The following is a 21,128-nucleotide window of genomic DNA, read 5'->3' as shown; positions in this document are numbered from 1 at the left end:
CCTGAAGTAATTACCTAAGATACAAAGAGAGATATAAACCTATAAGAACTGCTACTACCAAGGTTACGATTATCATCTAGCTGGCAAAAAGAAGCCTCAAGGTGAAGCATGAAGCGGGTCCAGATCCCCCTATGCGGTTTGGAGGAGGCACCGACTGCTTCCTGACCATGAAGACCGAGGTAGGGTAGAATCACAAGCCTGCGTACAAACATTGTGACAGCCTCAATGAGAGAATCGAGACTGGATTTGGCATATTGAGGGTATGATTTTAGAAAACCTGAGATAAGCAAATAACTGTCAGTTCCATATATTACAGAAAATCCTCCCCACATGTATCTATGGCACAGCATGGCTACGGGCTCCAGCCCCCAGAGGAGCCAGTGACAAGGCCGCTGTCTCCAGCCTCGGGGCCATAACGAGGGAGGCAGAAGCATTTTTACTTGCAGCAAAGTACAGCAGTTCCTAGAAAGCAAAGACCACATCCAGTTCTGAAATGGATGAGCAATTTTTTTGAGGGATCATCAAGCACTGCTGCCAGAGAACCAACACCGTCTTTGGAAGTGGCTGTTAGGTTTATGGAAGGCTGTGCTCACTCCAGGGAGCAAACATGACCACGCCATGTACTTCACCCAAAGTGAAGGCAGTAGCCAGACTGCCAGGATTTCTGGTAGGCTCACTGGAAACACATCAAAAAAATCTGACTGGGCAGCCATCACCACCGGCTGTGTGACAGAACATCAGGATGGGCCCATTTTAAGTGTATCCAACTGTTTATCTTGCATTGTTTACTAAAGGCCTTGTAAAATTTTTCACTGTCTACTAAATTCTTTAACCTAAATATTGCTAAGCTTGTAAACTGGTGACATGTTGGATGATAATGGCTATACAGGAAGTAACAATCTTCTATATGGCTAGAGTAAGATATCATCTTCAGAATATCTCACCCCACGGGGCGGGGTGGGGGAGAAAGGTTATTTGCCTGAGGATAGGCCAAGGGCCTCAGAAGCCAAAAAGAGTACAGAACATCTAGGAGAAGGCACAGAAAGTATGAATTATTTCCTATTTACTGCATTGATGGAAAAGAAGAGGAAAAAGAATGGATATAGTTATACATTTACAAGTACTAGAAGTCTGAAATCTTATTTTTCCAGGTTGAAATTCAATGCATTTTGTATTGTACCATTTCTCTCCTGCAGACTTTTCCTAGTCAACCTCTACAGTCAGAATGCTCTTTACCACGTGGCTGAAGATGCAATACAGGTAGTTAAGACTCTAGGTGCGTAATTTGGACGATCATGACTTTTACAATACGGTCTATCACATTGTCTTGATTAAATAATAAAGTCTCTATGTCTAAATTCTCTATGCTTAAAATAGAGACAGTTCATATTCATATTGTGTTTAATCAAAGCTATAAGCAAAATAATGGAAGATTTCTTCTTGCTGTTTTTTATAACACCGATATATTTTATACACCGATACCAACCATGCTCTGGGTTGTCAATACAATTTCAACTGTGTATTTGAAAACTTTTAAAGATAGAAAAGATATTCAGTCCATGGAAGGACTAAATGTTCCAAAAGAACTGTGTGAACACATTCATGGCAAAAAAAAAGTTAGATAATTTGTTTATTAATAATTCCAAGCTTCCCAAATATAATTTTTAAGGAAAACAGTTTGATGCTAAGAAAAAGGTATTATTAATACTTAAAATTACTAATATTTATAATGGAAGTCATTATATACATGAGGTTATAAAGATCTCATATGTTTACAGGTTTGATTATATACGATTATGTAAATATGCAGGTAATTGCTTTCAACATAACCTTAACCTACAATTATTTTGTGAATTTGATTACATGCTTAAAATTCACCAACCTGATAAGAGATTTCAAGTGATGAAGTTTCAGTGGGAAGGAGTTTGAGTTTTTTTTTTAATTGTTTGGGTGTTGGGGTGGGGAGGGGAAGGCTCACAGTTCAGACCAATATCTAGATACCTGGAGTGTGGACAAAAACCTCCAAAGACTTATATCTAGGTCAACATATTCAGGCGATCAAGGAAGTCCAAGATAATAATTTCCAAATTATGTGTTAATTTTAGACAGAAAGTCAAATGTATTTTATATTTTGTATTAAAAACAGATATATTAATTTTATTCTTTTTTCCATAAAATGGTCAAATTAGATTAGATGCTATATTCTAAACAGCAGTCAACAGCATTAATAAATGTAACTTAATGGAAATGTAAACAGTCGATCCCTAAGGAAGCTGGTATCTCAGGTAATGCAGAAACCTGCACTGGTATTCTTCCCTGACTTTGCTGTAATTATTAAAATTATTCAGTCTTTTATAGAATTACTGGAGGGGTGCAGGGGGAAGAAAAGAAAGAGAAAGAGAAAGAGAGAAAGAGAAAGAGAGAGAGAGAGAGAGAAAGAGAATGAATTATCTTAATTTGATGAGATGACCTGTGAGTATTTTACACCATGTTGCCAGACCTGATGTAATTAGATACCCAATCTTCCCAAACTCTGCTGTGCCAGTTCTTTTGGAAACAGATGTTTCAAGAACAGACCAAGGAGACTGAGCAGAAGATCAAATGACTTAAAAGCTTTGGGACCTGATGCCAGCTGCTCTCAGAATAAGGAGCACCAGCCAAATCACAGGCGTTCTAGGATATAAAGGTATGGTTGGAAAACCTGAAGAACCAGCAGGAAGAAACAAAGTTTTGATCAAAGAGGGGTTAGTATTCCCAAAATAGAAAATACAATAATGTTAATTTTACCCATTTGAAATGAGCCTGCTGAAAAAGGATGGTTAGGAAGACACTTTGTTCTAGAACATTATTAAAGTTACATTATCAAAATTGAATGGTCTTCAATCAGTATGATGCTACCCCCATGAACAGCATTCTAAATTTTGCTATGTTGAGTCCTAAAACACACTGTAAAGGGGAATCAGTCAGATGTAGTTGCATTTTCTGTAGCAGTATTTTAAAGATAATGGGTAATTCCTCAGAAAATCTATTATTTCACCTTCTTTCCTCTAAAACATACAGAGATAAGGTGAAGGAATAGAAGCTATAACTCTATCTAATGTACAGTGTTGGTATGCAAGTGTTTCTGAATTCACAGCTGGGTTGGTGCAGAAACACAAACACACTTTTTCCAAATTATTCTCTCCTCAGAAGTGCCACTTCCATAAATCTTTCTTTGCCTGCCTGCTTTTTCCTCATCATTATCTTTGATAAATTTGCTCTTGTGTACTGTTCCCAGTTGTCCAGTCCAAGGCATACACCTGCAAAACACTTTGTCCAGAGGCAGTTACCTATTGTGATCCACAAGGAAAATGCAGGGAAGCCAAAATAAAATGCTGTGATAGCTGTCCCTTCATCTGCTATAGTTTCTGTAATCAATGGAAGCCAATCTACAGATTATACTGTTTTTTTTTTTTACTCAAGAATAGCATCAAGAATAACTTGTAATATGAGACAAAGCAAACAAACGTATACAAATGTTAAGTATCCTTATTAAGTAAAATAGAACTAAGTTGAGTTCCGTCGTTATTGTGCACTGATAAAATGATGAAAATTATTTCAGATATTTCACGGCACAGTGTGTTCCATACACATACCGACATGGACTTTGGTGCTCCTGGCTTGGGGGAAACAGTCTGGAAAAAGTGTATTAAAAAATATCTATGCTTTTGTTTACTGATATCTTAAACATTTGAATACTACTGTTGTTTCATCTCTAATATTTTATTTTAAAATGATTTCCTGCTTTGTTTGTTGGCATGATCATATTTGTATATTACTCTAATTGGTCTGAAGAATTTTAATTATGCTGTTTATATCACTAAGTACAATAGTTTATCAGTTACTGCACATGGGTAGCAGTTATTATAACTTTGTGTGGTAAAATGCCAACACATTGTGTTCAAAATCTCCAAAGCTGTAATCACATTAATGCATGACCATTTGGAACATGAACATTACTAAGAGGAGAACATCTTTCAGTGCATTTTCCTCTGGATAGGGAAGCCCAAGAGTAGGAGATGATCCCATACTGTCTGAACTACCACACAGGTTTCTGTTGGACAAGAACCAAATGTTATTGTAGAGAAGCCAATAACTCCACCATTTTATTGCCATTCCCATTAGGCATCAACATTATGCTGGTAAACTAATCTCCGTATCAGAAGATGTCTAAAAATAAAATATAAAATATAAAATAAAAAAATATACAGACTAAAGGGTTTCTGTACAAACCAGTATCACCTGTCAAATATATTCATGGGAAATGGCTATGACAAAGCTTGCTTTTAAATTCTCTTTTGCAAATCTGCATGTTTTTATCCCTGTCTCTCTACACGCTTCCTAGCTCTTGCTGACTTGAATAATCAAACAAAGCTTGAAGAGTACACAGGGCCTATTTTTATTCTGGCATATGTAATGGCAGAATTTTGCCACAGGGTGGTACACCATACATGTTTAACTGAAGGTTTCTGTAATGCATCAGACAGTTGGGTTATGCCCTTTACTGGCTTCACTCCACCAGCAATAGAACAATCTGGAGATATCAACATAACTGACCACCAGCTGAAGGCTTTTATCTTCATAAAGTAATAAAAAAAGAGAGAAGACTAAGAATCTTCTGGCACATACTAATAATATGATGGTATTCTGCATAAATGCACAAACCTATTTATATAGGTCTTAACCATATATCATAATATAGCAGAATCCTGCTTTTAAATAATACATTTTTATTTTATTATATTACCATGAAAAAAAAAAATCATACTAGAAAAATGACTTAGGTGGCAGACAATACACTTGAACTTTAGATTTCAGCCTGAAAGGAAGTTACAGGGATCTATCCTATCCGTCAATTGCAATGTGAGACTTAGCAAAACAAATTCTGGCATTCAAATATTTCTAGCAAAAAAATAAACACACATTCCTTAAGTATTATTATTTACTTTGTCGTGCTTACATTCACTGTTTTATTAGCATGTTCTGTAACTTCAAATAAAAATATAGAATTCTTCCTGTAAGCTATAAATTTCTGTCTACTTCACCATCACCCATCTTTCTAACAAAATAAACAGGCACTTGTGAGACCTGTTTGCTAGGCAAGAGGAATAGTCGGTAACTCAAAATGAACAGAATACATTATTTTCTTGGGACTAGGAACTTAAAATCAATGTACAAATATGGATTACTGTACAGCTTTGATTCATGACCTAAGTCCTGGCCATGAATTTCAGTGATGATATGGAATTTAAAAACAAATGTTATTAATTTAGATGTTATACTGATTCAATGGAGTGGAGAATGGGATTTCAGTTTGGAACTAGCATGAACATATAATAGCAATATAATAGTAAGAATTACTATTACTATATACTATTATATAGTAATATAATAGTAAGAATTATATAGTAATTACTATTACTATATACTGTTATTACTAGTAATATAATAGTAAGAATTGGAGTAACTATGATTTCACAAAGCTTTTCACAGCAATGTATGATGTCAAAAGGAGAGAGATATGCCAACGTGTGCTTATAGCATGTACTAACTCCCAGTCATGGCTAATAATGCTTCTTTGTGCAGCTTAAAAACTTGTCCAAGATGTTTCCTATTGAGCTAGTTCTTTAAATCTAGAGCAGGGCTCTCCCTCACATCAAGAAAAAAACATGGATGTTGTTTCTGCTTAGGTTGAATAAAATTTTACCATTTTTATTGTGCAAGGTTCTATAAATAGAAATATAGTCAATGCATGGAACCTACCTCTATCGCATGATTTGCCAAGGTACCCTGTACCAGAGCAATCACAAACGTATCTGTTCCACCCATCTCTGCACACACCATTGTTTTTACATGGGTTGCTAAGGCAAGGCTTTGCAGTTTCTCTTGAGCATGAGGGTTTTACTCCAGCTGTACTTTGAATTTCAGCCATTTGTCGAATATCTTTGCTTTGACCATCAATAAATAAATCTCTAATGCAGCCAACGTATCCATAATTGAGAAGTGCTGTCCACACTTCCGTTGGGAAGACCAAGCCTGCTTTGTTTTCTGGTAAACCTCCAAGATACAAGTCATCATCCAAGTCAAGGATTTCGCTTTCTCCTGGTGCAGTATATGGTGTACGTAATGTGTTCACAGATATGGTCCCTGGAAAGAAATCAAAACAAAATGCATGAGTTTCTAGACATTTAAAACGATTTTGCTACTGCTGCTTTATTCATTCATCTACCTTCCAAATTAACCAAGTGAAACTTAGGTAACATATATATTCAATTTGCACACTAAATACAATTCATTATTTTTAATGCAGTGTTGTCTATATATTGTCAGAAAGTGAACAAAGTATAAACATCTATGTAAAAGATATTTCTGCATGGTCACAACATAAAAAGTCAAAATAACCTTACCAGTCTTAGGTGGGGAGAGATTGCATTGCAGAGTTATTTTCAGAAATATCCTGATGACACAACACAAACTCTGTCTGCACTAACCTTCTAAGTAATTCAAAGCATTAAGGTTGAGGTTTCATTGATAGGTTGTAACCAGGGAGGCAAATCTAGGTCTTTGGTTTTGATCCAAAGACTCACTATTATAAAAGATTCTCACCACTTTCAGTGGGCTTTGGATAAGACTTTTTTTTTTCCCCCCCTCCTTTAAGTGCAGGAGGAAAATATTCTCACCAGCTGCCAGGCAGACAATCATTAAGAAGATAGTGATGTGCTCCTAGAGGGAAAAATCAATTCCTTTGACACTTACCTCAACATGTGTGCATGTTATAAAGAAAGGAAGAGAGGAAAGAAATAGAACCTCAGGAAATGAGAAATATTTATTTCTGTTTAAGTTAAAAATATAAATAAATAATATCAAGCTTAAAATAAAGTTCTGTTTCCATAAAGTGTGCTAAAAAAGACAGCAAAGATTTCCTTTAAGTTAAGGAAAAAGCTGTATAATCAACTGCAGAGGTCCTCTTTGCTGTACTTTTTAAAATTAATGAGGAAACAATTTTTACAATTGGAACAGGCAGGAAATGAGATACAGAATCACAGACCAACTTTTGTCACCAAGCAAAATCGACTGAGTAAAGAATCTTCACATAGATTTTCTCTTTAGCATTGTATATAGGTGTAAAAGCAAGTAAACTATAGTTCAAAATTCCATATAGAACAGATTAATATATACACCCATTATGCAACAACGTGGTATCCACTAGACCAACATTTGAATGTGCATTAATAACAGCAAGACACTGAAGAATCTAATTTCCCACAGTGTATTTATCACATGTATATACACAAAAATAACACGATTCCCGGTACATGCTGTCAGTTACTGTCACCAGTCTTGTTATTGTCAGAAGAGACCTAAAACGAGAATGCAAAGCATTTGCTGCACAGTCTGTGTGCATCTTGACAAGCGTGCTTAAAGAGTATGTTGTGCACTCTCTTTAACTTCTTGCATTATCTGAAATGTTTGTTGTGTGAGTTGAATAATCACACAGATGCAAAGTGAACTTCTGCCCTTAATTATAAAGAACAGGTATGTTAAACTTTGCAAATTGCCAAGTTTAAAAACTCATAAACTGTTACAATTTGCTAATGCTAAGTGTTTCTATTGCTGCTCATATTCTTGAAAATTAAACTTAGCACTTGCTTGGTACAGTTACTACAGAACTGGCTTTGGGCATTTAGCCAAGTTTACATACATACAAGCTTATATGCAATCATACTCACACAACATGTTTACCTGACTTTTAACTTTATAAACTATTTGTGCCAAACTTGCACATCTTTCAGTGACCTATTAAACTAAGAGCATTAGATGTGAAAAATTCTTGGTTTCATAAAGTATCGCTTAGGAATCCTTAAAGGAAATAAATCCAGTGCTCTTTAAAAACAAAACCTCTATAAACATAAACCATACTTGTGCTCATTCCAACTTGGTACTGCACAAGCTAATTTAGGACCAAATGCTTCAGACTATGCTCACACATGTTCATCCACCAGGACTGGCTCAGCTGCTGAAGCACGTGGGTGTTGTACAAGCTCTGGTCTCAAGCTCAGGCACCTGCACACTGTTTCCAGCCGTGCAAACACACTCATGGTTTCAAGCTATTTGTGATGCTCTAAGACAGGCACGGCTCCATTTCTGTCAAAAATACTGGTGGCCTTCAATCATAGGAAAAGAAAGAGGGATCTCAGCTGTGGCTGAGGCAGAAGCTTGCAGGTTCATAAGGGGCACTCTGTGAGCACAGAAGGCCACAAAAGGTGAGCACAAGATGAAACTGCAATCACCACTAGACTCTGGTGCCTGGGGATTAGAGTAACAGCAGGAAAAATTTGTTCTATATGTCATAAAGGATTGCTATGGAGAAAGCTCAAGTATTTGGATAGCAGCTATCTTGTTAAAGAAATGAACCTCTGCTTCTCCTCCCCTAATGACACTGCATAAAATGTTCTGTGGGAGAAGCTCTCTGAATGCTCAGGGAGATCGTTACGTTAGGTGACCTCAGTAGAAATCCATAGCAGGCAACAAACCTCATATGCATCCTTTTTATGTTGTATTCCCCCAAAAGACCAGCTCTGAACTACTGCTGCACCTACCAAGGACACTTCGGAGCATCGTGGCGGCCAGAGCAACCATGAAACCACCACTGCTGCTGTCACCCAAATTACCCTCTATGTAGGTAGCTAGCTCCGACAGCAAATGCAAACTTGATCTATTGCTGATTGTGTAAACCTAGGCTACATTTACTCAGCATATGGAATCAGATGAAAATATCCAAGAAAGACATAAAGAGAAATGAAGGAAGACTCCCAAAACACCTCAGACATTATAGGTCTTTGAAATATTCTAAAACGAAAAGCAAAACTCGAGAAGTTTTTAAAATATTGGCTTAGAGAAAATAAGGCATCTATAAGGACTTTTGGATCCATAGAGTACCCAGAGTCTTAACACTGAGTTCTATTTCATCTAGTATGAAGAGGTATTCAAAAACCATCTCTAGTTCTTGAAGGAAATGTTTAAATCCTACTGAAATCCATCTCAGTAGGGATCGCATGACAATAAAGGTTCTCTCATAGAATCTCAGGATAGTAACAAACCTTTGGCTCATTTTTTTTTCCTACTTTGGGGGGAATTATACAGAGAAAAAGAAGAACTGCTCTGTCAAATCACCAATATGCTGCAATGCATTTGGATATTTCTGCTCATGAAGGTGGAGGAACATTTTTTCAGAGAATCAAACAAAAGGTTAAAATTGGTCCTCTAGGGAATAAACATGCCATTTTGCAACAGATTTGGTAAGCTGGATAAGAACATGACACAACACATTTAATAAATATCATCAAGATTACAGAAAATCAAGATTCAGATTCAGAAGATGCACAAGAAAGCTGGTTTATCAACAGAATGAGAAAACTGGTTTCAATTTTAACATTTCTGTAGTAAGAATCAGCCTTATTACTATAAGGTTGCACAGTACCTATCTTTATGCACCCATAACCAGATGGGTAGTAATACTATCTCTCTGAAAAGAGCAACATTGAGACAGTCTGTCAAGTAAAATAGGTAGCTTCCCAATAAAACTTTTTAAGGAAAAAAGAAAAAAGGGAAAATGTGAATAATATTTTGTTTGCCCTTCCTGAAAAAGAAAAGAAAGGGGAAGAAAAGGTGGTGTGGGCTGATTTATTTAGTGCAGAAATAATGGTGTAACTTTTTAGCAGGTGGTAATTCAGACGGTGAGCTCAGAAAGGTGCAGCTGGGCCTCAGAAGAACAAAATCAGCTGAGGGGATTCTATAGGAGAACTTCGGAGAGATCTCATCATAAGAAACTTGAGAGGAGAATCCTCAGGGTCACAGAACATTGCATGTCCCAGAATACGATAAGGAGAGAAAGCAACAGAGGTTTCTTGCTCTGTGAAAACAAAACTGAGGACTGGTCCGATAACAGCATTCAAATAATGAAAAGGTAGAGCCACATCAAGAGATAAAAATGTGTTTCTTTCTGTGCTCTGGACAAGGAAATAAAAGACAAAACGGATGGTCTTACATACAGAAAGTTCTTAGGTAACAAAGAAAAAAGCTGTTTTTAGTAGCAAGGTCAATTATAAATGGGAGTAGTTGTAGAGCATTGATTGCTGCAAGTATTTCAACAAGTATCTGTCAATGCTGATGCAAAAGCACCTTAACCTTACCTGTAGTTAGGAGGGACAAAATAGAGACCCTCTCAAGATAGTTCCATTTCCATTTTATTATGAATTGAGGAAGTAAACTTAAGTGAAAAACAGTAAAATTAATTCATGAAGATCATCATTGGAACCATTCCCTGTAAAATGCAGGACAAATCTAGTATTTCAGATACGTAATCTATTAACATTTGGTGAAAGAGCAACATGTAAACTTGGCAGTTCCTGAAAGCTGGAGAAGATGGGGAGCTTAATCTTTCATATATGAAAAGATAAGAACTTGAAACACCAATGCAAGTACTGGCTATGCAGAAAATGCTACTTGTAGTGACAGCGACACTGTTACTCTACTTGAGAGAGAAAATATTTCCTATCTGCAATTTCTGGTATTTAAGCTGAAAGTCTAAATTTAGTTTAAAATTTCAGTGACTTCTTAGCCCTTAAATGCTAGTCACCTATGAATAACTGCTGGTATAATCTGTTTTGCGCAGTCATACACATTTGGAGGCTGACAAGAATGGTAGGTTTCTGCTATGATTTCACTGGGTAGTAGTGATTTACGCAGGATAAATGGCATTCTTAGTAAAAAAATAAAATACAAGGTTATACTTGACTACAGCAAACAGTTTAACAAAATTTTAAACAACATGCAAGCCTCAGGAAACAGTTATTAACCTTGCCCTGCTGTGTTAGAGCAAACACTGTGAGCAAAGACCTTTGCAGCTGCTTCATTCTTTTTTTTTTCCTCTATTTCTTTTACTGCAGAGTTGGCAGTACTGGCAACAGCAGAACAGACAAACATTTCCCTTAGGTATGAGTTAATGAGCCTCTTCAATCATATTCATTATCTCAGCAATTCAGTTTTTCATAAGTCTGTGTATAAGAAACTAAGACATATTTCTAAATCTTCCCTCACCAATTCCGATCAGTTAAATATGAAGATTTTAACTGCAGCTGCTACAACTATTCTGATCTCTTTGCTTTCTTTTTTTGGCCTACTTAGTTGTTTTTTCACGTTAAGAAACAGCGCTGCTTACTAACATAGGGTAAAAATCTAAGGAGGAAGAGTAAGATGTTCTAGGTACAGCTAACTCGTGTGCTATTGCATAATATAAGGGCAGCAATCAGAACAGTGAGCACAGCATTAGAGCCTGTGGCCAAGGCAAAGTACATGTAAAGCAGCCACAAAGCTGCTGACATTGCAGGAACTCCCTGTATCCCCATCAATACTGGTCAGGAGCTCAGACCCCATACAGATGGGACACAGCAACTGATGCCAGATCATCTAAGACTTGCTGTGTAAGGTAAGGAGGTCCTCAGTCTTGCAGGCAGCACAATTGTACAGTAGAGTGAAAAACAGCTTATGCAAGAATAGGAGGATTAGATTTTGAGCTACTTGATCATTAAAAGGAGAATCTTTATACTAGGAAAAATACAGAGGTATTTTATTAGTAGCAACAAGAAGGCCTCGGAAAAGACTTTTCTTTATATGCATACAAGGTACATTGGATTCACTTTTAAAAAAATAAGTAAAAAGTGACTATACTATGATTTCCACTGTATTTGGTTTTGGATGAAGAAAATAAAAGGCTTTTCATAATAATAAAGTGCAATTTACACGGAAAAATATAAGAGAACAAGCTGCTTAAGTCATGAGGGAGTTACCTATACTAATAATCTAAACTTCTAGTTTAAAGGAAAAAACATAGGTACACACAGTTGATTTTATGTTGATTTCATATTAATCATTAGGCAGACATCTTGGTTGAATCTTGGTTGAATCTGATGGTCTAACAAATTATTCAGCTCAGTAAGAGCACTGCAAGTTTAAACATAGAAACAGTGCTTCTCCTGATGCAAATTAAATTTTCAAGAAATCTTTAATTGTAAATGAAAATTCAGTTGGCCAATGCATATGCTTAAATATATATTAACCATGCTTGGTAATAGTTTCAGGGTAAACGGGTGTCATGGTCAAAGCCTTTATGAGTAGATGGTTAAATGAAGCCCACCTAAATGATAAAGTTCACCAGATTGATTTTAAAAATTGCAAAAACTTGACCAGTTATAACACTAGCTAATAATACACAGGGTTGAACCTTAAGAAATAATATACAACCCTTCAGATATATATTCCTTCCTAGAATCAATCTATATTCCCAAAAAGTCCACCAAGAGTTTTAAGAATTTAAATAAAACATATCCTAAACACTGTTAGTGTTGTGAGTCACAGCTTTTTTGAATGAATGAAAGTGCAAGACATACCTTTAAATATAAGCAATCATTATACATTTCTTCATAGTTGTGTTGACTTTGAATGTAAAAATAAACTTTGCTTTCAGTAACATCCCAAGGACATGATCATTTCAAGATTTACTGCCTTACATGGACCACTGACACAGAACTTAAGAAGCAGAACTGAAGAATGTAGTGTAAATATAACAGTCAGTAAATATTCAGCTATAATGGAAGTTTTTGAGTTTTTTTTATAAATCTCAAAAACAGTATATAATCAACTAGCCTATGATAATCAGAAAATCAAATTCTCCATAATTAGAATTTCAACCTGCATAACCTAGGTATTAGGCCATTAGTATTTTTATAATCATAGGATAAAACTGAACTTGGTATGATCTTCATCATGAACTTGACTGAAATCTTCTATTGAAACCTGCATGTAGTTTATTTGATCTGAAATCTTATTTGTGACTATAATTGATTTTAAGGTGTAGAAATCAAGCATATCACAGCTGAAAACTGGTGGCAGAAATAAAAGAGAGAGTGTTTCAAAAAATGTGAACATTTCAGAAAGCAATTAAAAGTGATCAATAATAAGGCATCAGAAGGAAGGAATAGGAAAAAAAAACAATCTAAACTGCAAAAGAAAAGGAGTTTAGCAATTACTGAGCATACACAACTTCAGACTGGGTACTGATGTCAATCATAATCTTCTTTGATGGAATGAATTACAGGATGTCTTTTTTGTTTCCCCCTGCTACATTTTGGCATGAACTATATAAAAGATACCACACAGCAGTCCTGCAACTAATGGATATTGCTTATTTGCTGAAGTCAACATATATTCAAGATTAGATACAGCTGAAACTCAAGGGCAGCTTCACTAATTAATGCATTTTAGCTTATAACAGATTGTAGTAGCATTAGGAACAGGCTTGGTTTTTTGGTTTATTTTTTGTTTGTTTGCTTTTGTACCACTTTCAGTTAAGATCATTCATCAAGTAAAATTCCATAAAGAAGGAATCTTGCATAATTTTGCCACAAGCCACCCATTTCCATTTTTCCTTTTTATTTAATTATTCTTTATTTTTGAAACTCGCCACTTCAGCTATTTGGTATAAGCAAGCACAGTGGAAGATTATTGTTTGTTTCTGAGGTACACAGTACATTTACTTGCAAGATTAAGTACCTGATTACCCATTAAACATAAAATACTTTTTTCTCTGGAAACCACTGTATTCTGGGACCTAACAACGACTTCTTGTATTTCCCTTATTTTTCAATTGGCCTGCAGCTCTAGTGGTGGCAATATCACAGTGGATACTACATCGGGTATTTTTCAACATACTGAATATTTGAAAAGAAATTTACCTGATCGTCCATCTCGCTGAAAGTCTACATGATACCATTCACCATCATTCACCTTCTTCTGCAAGGCTTTTATTTTTATAGTACCTGATCCCATGTCTAACAGTAGATAAAGGTGGCCATCAAGCATCTCAATGGCAAAGAAGTCAACCTTCACCATCTGTGGATGTTTGGCATCTTTTTGGTGCCTTGGTTTTCCATGGCTGAAAAGGATCAGACCGTTTGGCTCAGTTGTACGAAAGTCAAATGATATTGAGCCTGTTTTCTTGGCATTCCACTTTGGCAAAGAGATGAAAGACTCGGGTGTTTCAAATGTGATTGGATCTAAGGTTGCAACATTCTCACATTTAAATGCTACAACCCCATGAATCTTCATTTTAGGATCTCCTTGCTTGGCAAGCCGAGACAACTCCAACCTGACATCGTTATTTTTATAGACAACCTGCAAACAAAGCAGAGAAGTTACTAAGAGGGAACTGACCATTTTAACCAAACACATACAACTCTGAAGAGGTAGATCATTTAAAGGATAATAATGATCGCTTGTGAATACGACAATTTACATACACATAAAATTAAATAACATTTTACATTGACTAATACTTTAATAATAGATTTGATTAAACCAAAGTTGATCTAAAAATATCCCTACAGCTAATTCAAACAATCTCAAAGAACATGAACATTATTTATACTATCAGTAGTAAATTAGCTTGCACGGCATTTGATTGCTTAAAAGCCTTGTGTGCACAGCCATTCTGACAAGTGTTGGATTTCTTGCTGCTCTAAACCCTTTATCACTGTCTTAATTCTTCAGTTCAATATACCAAGGTCAGATATTTTATAATTTAACATCTTCTCAACTTGTCCTTGGGGCTGAGGAATAGCACCATCCATGTTATTCATGAAGCAATAAAATGGGGAAACTAGTATCGTACAGATCAAAACAGACAAAAATCAAGAAAAACTCTGAGACAGTTCAATTGGACAAAAAACCCTCATGAATTTTCCCCACTAGCCGACTGAAGATTTCTCTGATAAAAGTAAAAGGCAATGTTAGGTTTAAATCTAATCGACCTTTACAGAAAATGTTCTTGTCCCAGATCACATGTTTATTCTACCTAGAGAAATTGTTCATCATGAAATAATCATTTTCCAGGGCTGTAGTCTCTATTAACATATTCTGAAATTGCTGCAATTTCTGTGTTGTCAGCAGTACAAGGACTGCTTAAATGAAGCTCCCTAGTAGCACAGGTGTGCACTAGTATTTTATAAATATTTTCAATTATTCAATAAATTATAGAGTCAGGCTAAAATATCACATCACTGAAGGTCTGAATAAAGGTGCCTTGTGAAAAAAAGCTAAAACTTGCTGCTTCTAAGGTTGTGCCTACATTAGCAGGCAATTTGGAGCCACAGCAAAAAATCAGCAACAATTGCCAAGAACGGCAGCAAAAAAGCAACTGGTTACATCTACGATATACGAGATGTACACGATACCAGACTATATGCAGTCTGATCCAAACATTCAATTATATAATATGCTCTGAAAATGTTCAAATGACTAGTTTGGACCTTATATTCCTATTAGAGGCTAGAGGGTGTTTAACAAAAGATTGAACAGTTCTGGATTTATTTACTTCAAAATAAATCTAGTTTAAGCAGAGATTAAAACCATTCTGCAAACTGGACACACAGTGAAAGAGACTGGGGATTCATTTCACAACTACGCTACTGTTTGAACTCAAAATACTAATGGACATACAATGCAGGATGGCACATCTGACAAGTGATAGTTGCTATGGAAGAAGGTTGGACTAGATGATCTCTACAGGAAGGTTGGACTAGATGATCTCTAGAGGTCCCTTCCAACCTTGAATATTCTGTGATTCTATGGAAGAACATTATTTAGAGATAACTGAACACTATAAATATAAGTGATAGATGATCCATAGATCAGTTTTGATTCTAGAAACCAAATTCTTTCAAAATATATCATCTGCCCATTGGATTCCATCATAATTCATGGCAGAATTATTCTACAACACTAAAAACACGTCCTGAAAGTTCATAAATGAGCCTACTTCTCCATTTTATTCACTAAAACTGTTCTTCCCACTGGAACTCTGTTACCTTCAAAGATGTCAAATAATCCCTACTGTGGACTCCCGATAGGAGAAAAGACTTTCTGCTATAGAAAGGAGGATAGCATTGCCTTCATTCAAGAAAGGCAACACATCACAAGCGACTAAAAGGTGACTAACCTCCGGTCTCAGAGAATAAGGATCCATAATTGCTCTGCTGTAACATCTCTGATAATAAAGCAAATATACAACTGGAGAATAAAGATGAGTTCCCAGTAGGGAGACTTTCTGCCATTAAGACTGAAGACAGTAAAAGGCAGAAGAATTAAGAAACAAGTCAGTAGTTTGGCAGGCAGCATCAGCTGGAGATATTTGGCTTAGTGAAACACTGGCCACGTTCTATGAGGAGTTTTGGATAGCCTTGAATTTCAATACAAGTAGTTGCAAGGAACATTGCTAGCACAGACCAAAAATCTTTAAGTTACTGATAGCAGATAGAGCATGAAGAAGGAACAAATGAGCTCTCATTACAGCTACATTCCAGTACTGACAATTAAAGTATTTCAGGCAACAAAGAACACGAAGGGAAAACAATCTTTAATTGCCTACTGAACAAAGGTAGATATCAAACTAACACAATTAAAAGTAAAAAGAGAAATTCTTGTTTATGAACTTAAATTCAAATTGGGTGATATTATTGTAAACTATTTAATTAAATAGTCAAACCAATAGCTAAAATCTATTTTGAAAGAATTGATGAGAGATGAATAAATATTACTTTATGTCCTAAATGACTTTTGAAGCTTGAAGTCACAACTCATTTGTAAAAATAAGGTTCAAGGATCTGATGAATAAAATACAGATCTACTGACCACAGTTTTCTCAAGAACTAGTTGACAGCTTCTTAAGTAATTATGTAACTTATCAAGGAAAAATTTGCTGGAACACTTTTAATAAAGTGTCAAATTTGGAGATTTCTATACTAGCAATATTAAAAGTTTCTTGGAAGCCCTAAATATCATATATGACTGTTTCTTTGCTTTCTATGTTCATAAGAAAAAAAACATATAATAATGGACTATTATCCACTTCTACTTCTATCCAGGACAGCCTGCACACATTTTTTTAATGTTAACCTAATATGACTTCCTGTGATTAGAGACATGAATCCACAATCATGCAGGTGAAGGTAATTTGCAATATCTTGGTATCACAGCTCACTTTCACTCCCACACAGTCTACGCAAGGCATTATCCTTGCATTCACTATGTGCTTTGTTAGCACCTACTAGCCCAGCCCTAGCAACTGCTTGTGCACTCCCTCTCTCACACCCAAGCAACAACATACAATGTTCCAGAGCCTGAAACTGCCCGCCCTCAGAGAACTGCATCGTGCTATGAACAGCACCTTCAACCTACCTTCCATTCACTGCACTGATTCCCCTAATATTAAATAACATTCAAGACTTCCATCTATAGAATATCTAATCACCTTATTCTTGGAAACTGTTCAAGGTCACTTAAACTCCCAAAATTAAAACAAAAATATTATCATCAACAACAAGCAGCTAGCAATTCCTCTCTGCATTTGCAGCAGAACTCTCCACACAAGCACGTCTGTTTTCCAGGAGAAAGAGGAATACCTAGAGAGTGTTTCACAACAAGACATGAGCTCCCTTTCCCACCATCAAAGCCAGCCACACACCAGCTAACTTGCGATATCACAATGCTGAATTTTAAGAAACAAATCTACTTTTCCTCTAGAACCAAAGAAAACCAGCAGTTCAGAGTACTTGTAGGATCATTTTGCTCTGAAGAGCTTTTCTCTTTACTTCATGACGAGGTGCAAAAAAATAGTCTTCTAAATCCAATTTGAATGAAGGAATCCTACCTCAAAATCTGTTTAAACAAAGTGAACCACAGCCACCCTTACTTTACAGTTCAACAGTATTTTCAGCTCTTCACAAAACCTGATCCCAGATACCAGGACTTGTGCATAAATAGCAATAATTAACTCTCCAAAATGGACCAAAATCATGATTTTATGCTTCACAATGAGGTCAATAGAAGATTAAGAAGAGATGTCAAAAAATTATAGCAATAAAATTTACAGTACAGAAAGCCTAAGGCATTTTTTTGAGACTACTTGAGCAGCCATTAGAATTTATTAAAAAACTCAGTATTCATTGAGAGTATAGTTGTAGATTCCTGAGATACTCAGACTCAAAACAAAGCAGAGAGTACTCATGTATTTTTTTGATATTCCTTACAGTAGCTGAATGGTTTTGAGCTAATCACTGAACGTTAGTTTCTTAGGGGAGGGTTGGCATTTTGCTAATATTCCTCAACTCACTTCCAAGGTCCAAAATGAATATAACAAGGAGCATACAAACTACAGATCATTTACCTAGAATATAAAGAGACACAGCTCAAACCTTCATAATAAGGGTGTTTCTGAACACAACATGAAAACCAGAATACGAATGATAACAGCTATTCAAGCCTCTAGGATTATTCAGCATTTCACAGACCCATGTTTTGTTACTTCTTTGTAAACGAAGAAAAAAGATTAACAGGTGTAATGAAAGCTCCAAGGAAACAAGTTATCCATCCTCAAATTAAATGGTGCCAGTTTCCTGAGCTGAAGGGGAGCTGCTTTTAGAGGGCTCATTCTCATCAGCAAAACAAAAAGCAATCCAGAATCCTACTGAGTGGGAGATAAATCTCAGGGCAACAGAATACAGTTGCATGGTCTAGATACCCAAACACCTGGAGTAAGTGACAGGTCATGCATTTTGCTGAATTGATTTAGAGAATTAAGGCCTGCAAAACTGCTTTGCAAGTTTTGCTTGAAGTGTTGATTTAATAGATCTGAAAAAAAAAAAAAAAAAAAACAGGTGTCTAGTGATCTATTAGGGTTATAAATCTGGAGGAACATATAGCTGGGAGTTTCAAGCCATTCTTCTGCCACTTATTCCCGTCCACTCAGAGCATCCAAAACTGTGGAGTGGGAATAGGTCACAGTCTCTTAAGTTACTCTACTGAAATTATGTTTTGCTCTTTCATTGGGACAGAAGAAAAAAGATCGACCAAGTCAAAGGAGTATAAAAGACTTATACATGGTTCATATACTTTAACTGTATCCTTTGTTTTATTGCTTATAGCTTTACATATAACAAACTTTAAAACCAGACATACTCCCCACAGACTAGTTTGGTGTATCAGGTAGGAAGAAAAGATTAGAATAATCTTAGCAGCCAGCGCTCCAGGGAGTTGATTTTAGCCCGCATCTGAATGACTCAGTGAATTTCTCTTTCCTTTTCTGTAAGTTAGATAAAATTATTTCCTCATCTAGCAGAAACTTGAAGATCACAGTTCGCACTGAGTCTAGTGGACCTTCATTTCAAATAAGTCCTGTTTACACAGGCATTTCCCATAAGAGATTTTCCTTCTTTGGGGGAGAAGGGGAGAAATTTTCTTCGCTTTAAGAAGATGCAAAAAGCAAGCACTTAGTATGACAGTGTATTATGGCTTTTTGGTGGGCAACTACAGACTAAAGAGCTGGCTATTAAAATATAAAAGTAAAATGTGTCCCATCTGGTCAAAAACTACATTCAATAAAAGCTGGGCTGGAATAATATTTGTCTCAAGGTAAATAAAGAAGCCTAGTATGCTATATTATTACAGTGTGCTTACCTAGTGCTTGAGTGCTATTTTGGAGAGCTAACCAGAGACAACACATTCGTGATGTTTCTGTAACTAAGCACTGCGAATGTCTTCAACACTCACATTCTACTGTCTTTTAGGTTGCACTGTAGAGAATTTTAAAACTTTTGTTCACTGAAAACAGGCTTAAGGCACACAAGTACATGTTCTATTTGATTTGCTTATCATTATGCCTGTAAATTCCAGACAGACAAATGTATACCAAAGAATGCATTTAAAAACAAACAAAAACCCCCACTAATTTAAGTGGATTCCACCACTTTGGAATATCTGAAAACCATCTGTCTCCTATCTCAAAACAACAATGTTAATAAGTGCAAAAAATAGAGAAACAACTCAGATGGGTACAGCAAAGTTATCTTCACAGTTTTAAGGCAATTAAGAACATGGTAATTACAGCTGTAGAAAGTAATTTTGTACTAGCTGAATCACTGTAAGTGAAAATATCTGAGTTTTGCAGAGTTTTCAAAAAATTTATTTCATTTGCTTTTCTTCAGATGAGTATGCAGCACTGGGAAACCTGTTTGTCAAAGTGATATCGTGACTTTATAGGCAAACTGGTCTCTTCTGCTGGAGTTTTGAACATTGACATAAGAACTATTTGCTTCCTTTCTTCCTCCCTAACTGCTTTAATAAAGACATCTGAAGAGAATGTCAGAGAACAAGTTTTTATGTCGCTTCCATGGAGAGAGTAGCTTATTGGCATATTGTTTAATGTGTTATACTAGCTAAAGTTTGAAAATAAACATTTTATTCTAGCAGCCTTGATAATAGGTTTCTTGTTATGTTTTTCACCCTGCTGTGGACACAAGTCTTTTGAAGACTTTTTTTTCCCTCTTCAATAGATTATTTTGTTATTCTTTGTACGTCCTGCTGTTGGCTGCCAGACTACTACATTTTTCTGACTGTGGTTGCTATGTTTTTTGTTTTAAGGTTCCTAGTTTCCTTTTTGTTTTTTTTCTTCCCCTTCTCTCTTAATTTGAATTTCTCATGGCAAGGACTCATAGAAATTTCTTGGCAACATCTAAATTGCAGAATTTAGGCACAATTTGGTTTCACAGAAGTTGGCTCCCAAGCAGGAATAAAGCCATCACTGAGACATAAGTCACAAATAAAAACAATGGAAATAAAAAAAAAATCAAAGGGAAGACAAAATGTGTTCTTTGAGGCAAAAGGAGTATTGCATCAATATGTTATATGAAGTCTAGGGGACAAAACAACGAACAACTGACGCGCTACCTCCAGTGACTGGCTGGGAAAAGAAAGAGCTACCAGTAGCCTCATTTGTTGTGAGTTTCATTTTCTCCCTTTCCTTCCTCAGTGCAGCAAGAGTTAATAAGGAATTTAAGTCTACAGCAAAGTTAAACACATACTATTTTTTCCTCTTCCTTGTTAACAATTCCTGCTCAAGATCAAGCACAAGAACTCTCTAGGGACTGTAAGGAAGAGGAGCTGTAAAGCTGGAAACAGTAATTACCACAGCAAGGTTC

The 21,128-nt window shown here is 36.0% G+C and overlaps 1 protein-coding gene across 6 annotated transcripts in view; it reads right to left on the bottom strand.

Annotated features, from left to right (window-relative positions):
- The window catches only part of NRXN1 (neurexin 1), a 592,551-nt gene that overhangs the window by 354,303 nt on the left and 217,120 nt on the right, over positions 1–21,128 (bottom strand). For all 6 annotated transcript variants that reach the window (XM_026048048.1, XM_026048049.1, XM_026048050.1 and 3 more), the window contains 2 exons: positions 13,833–14,271; positions 5,803–6,186 (listed from right to left, as the gene is read on the bottom strand). In XM_026048048.1, coding sequence (XP_025903833.1) covers positions 5,803–6,186; positions 13,833–14,271 — 823 coding nt within the window. The remainder of the gene's footprint in view (positions 1–5,802; positions 6,187–13,832; positions 14,272–21,128) is intronic.

This window comes from Nothoprocta perdicaria, unplaced genomic scaffold, assembly GCF_003342845.1.
Source record: "Nothoprocta perdicaria isolate Ctin4 unplaced genomic scaffold, notPer1 scaffold_51, whole genome shotgun sequence".
NCBI classification, from domain to species: domain Eukaryota; kingdom Metazoa; phylum Chordata; class Aves; order Tinamiformes; family Tinamidae; genus Nothoprocta; species Nothoprocta perdicaria.
The sequence above is the reverse complement of the archived record's forward strand: the minus strand, read 5'-3'. Positions and strand labels throughout refer to the sequence as shown.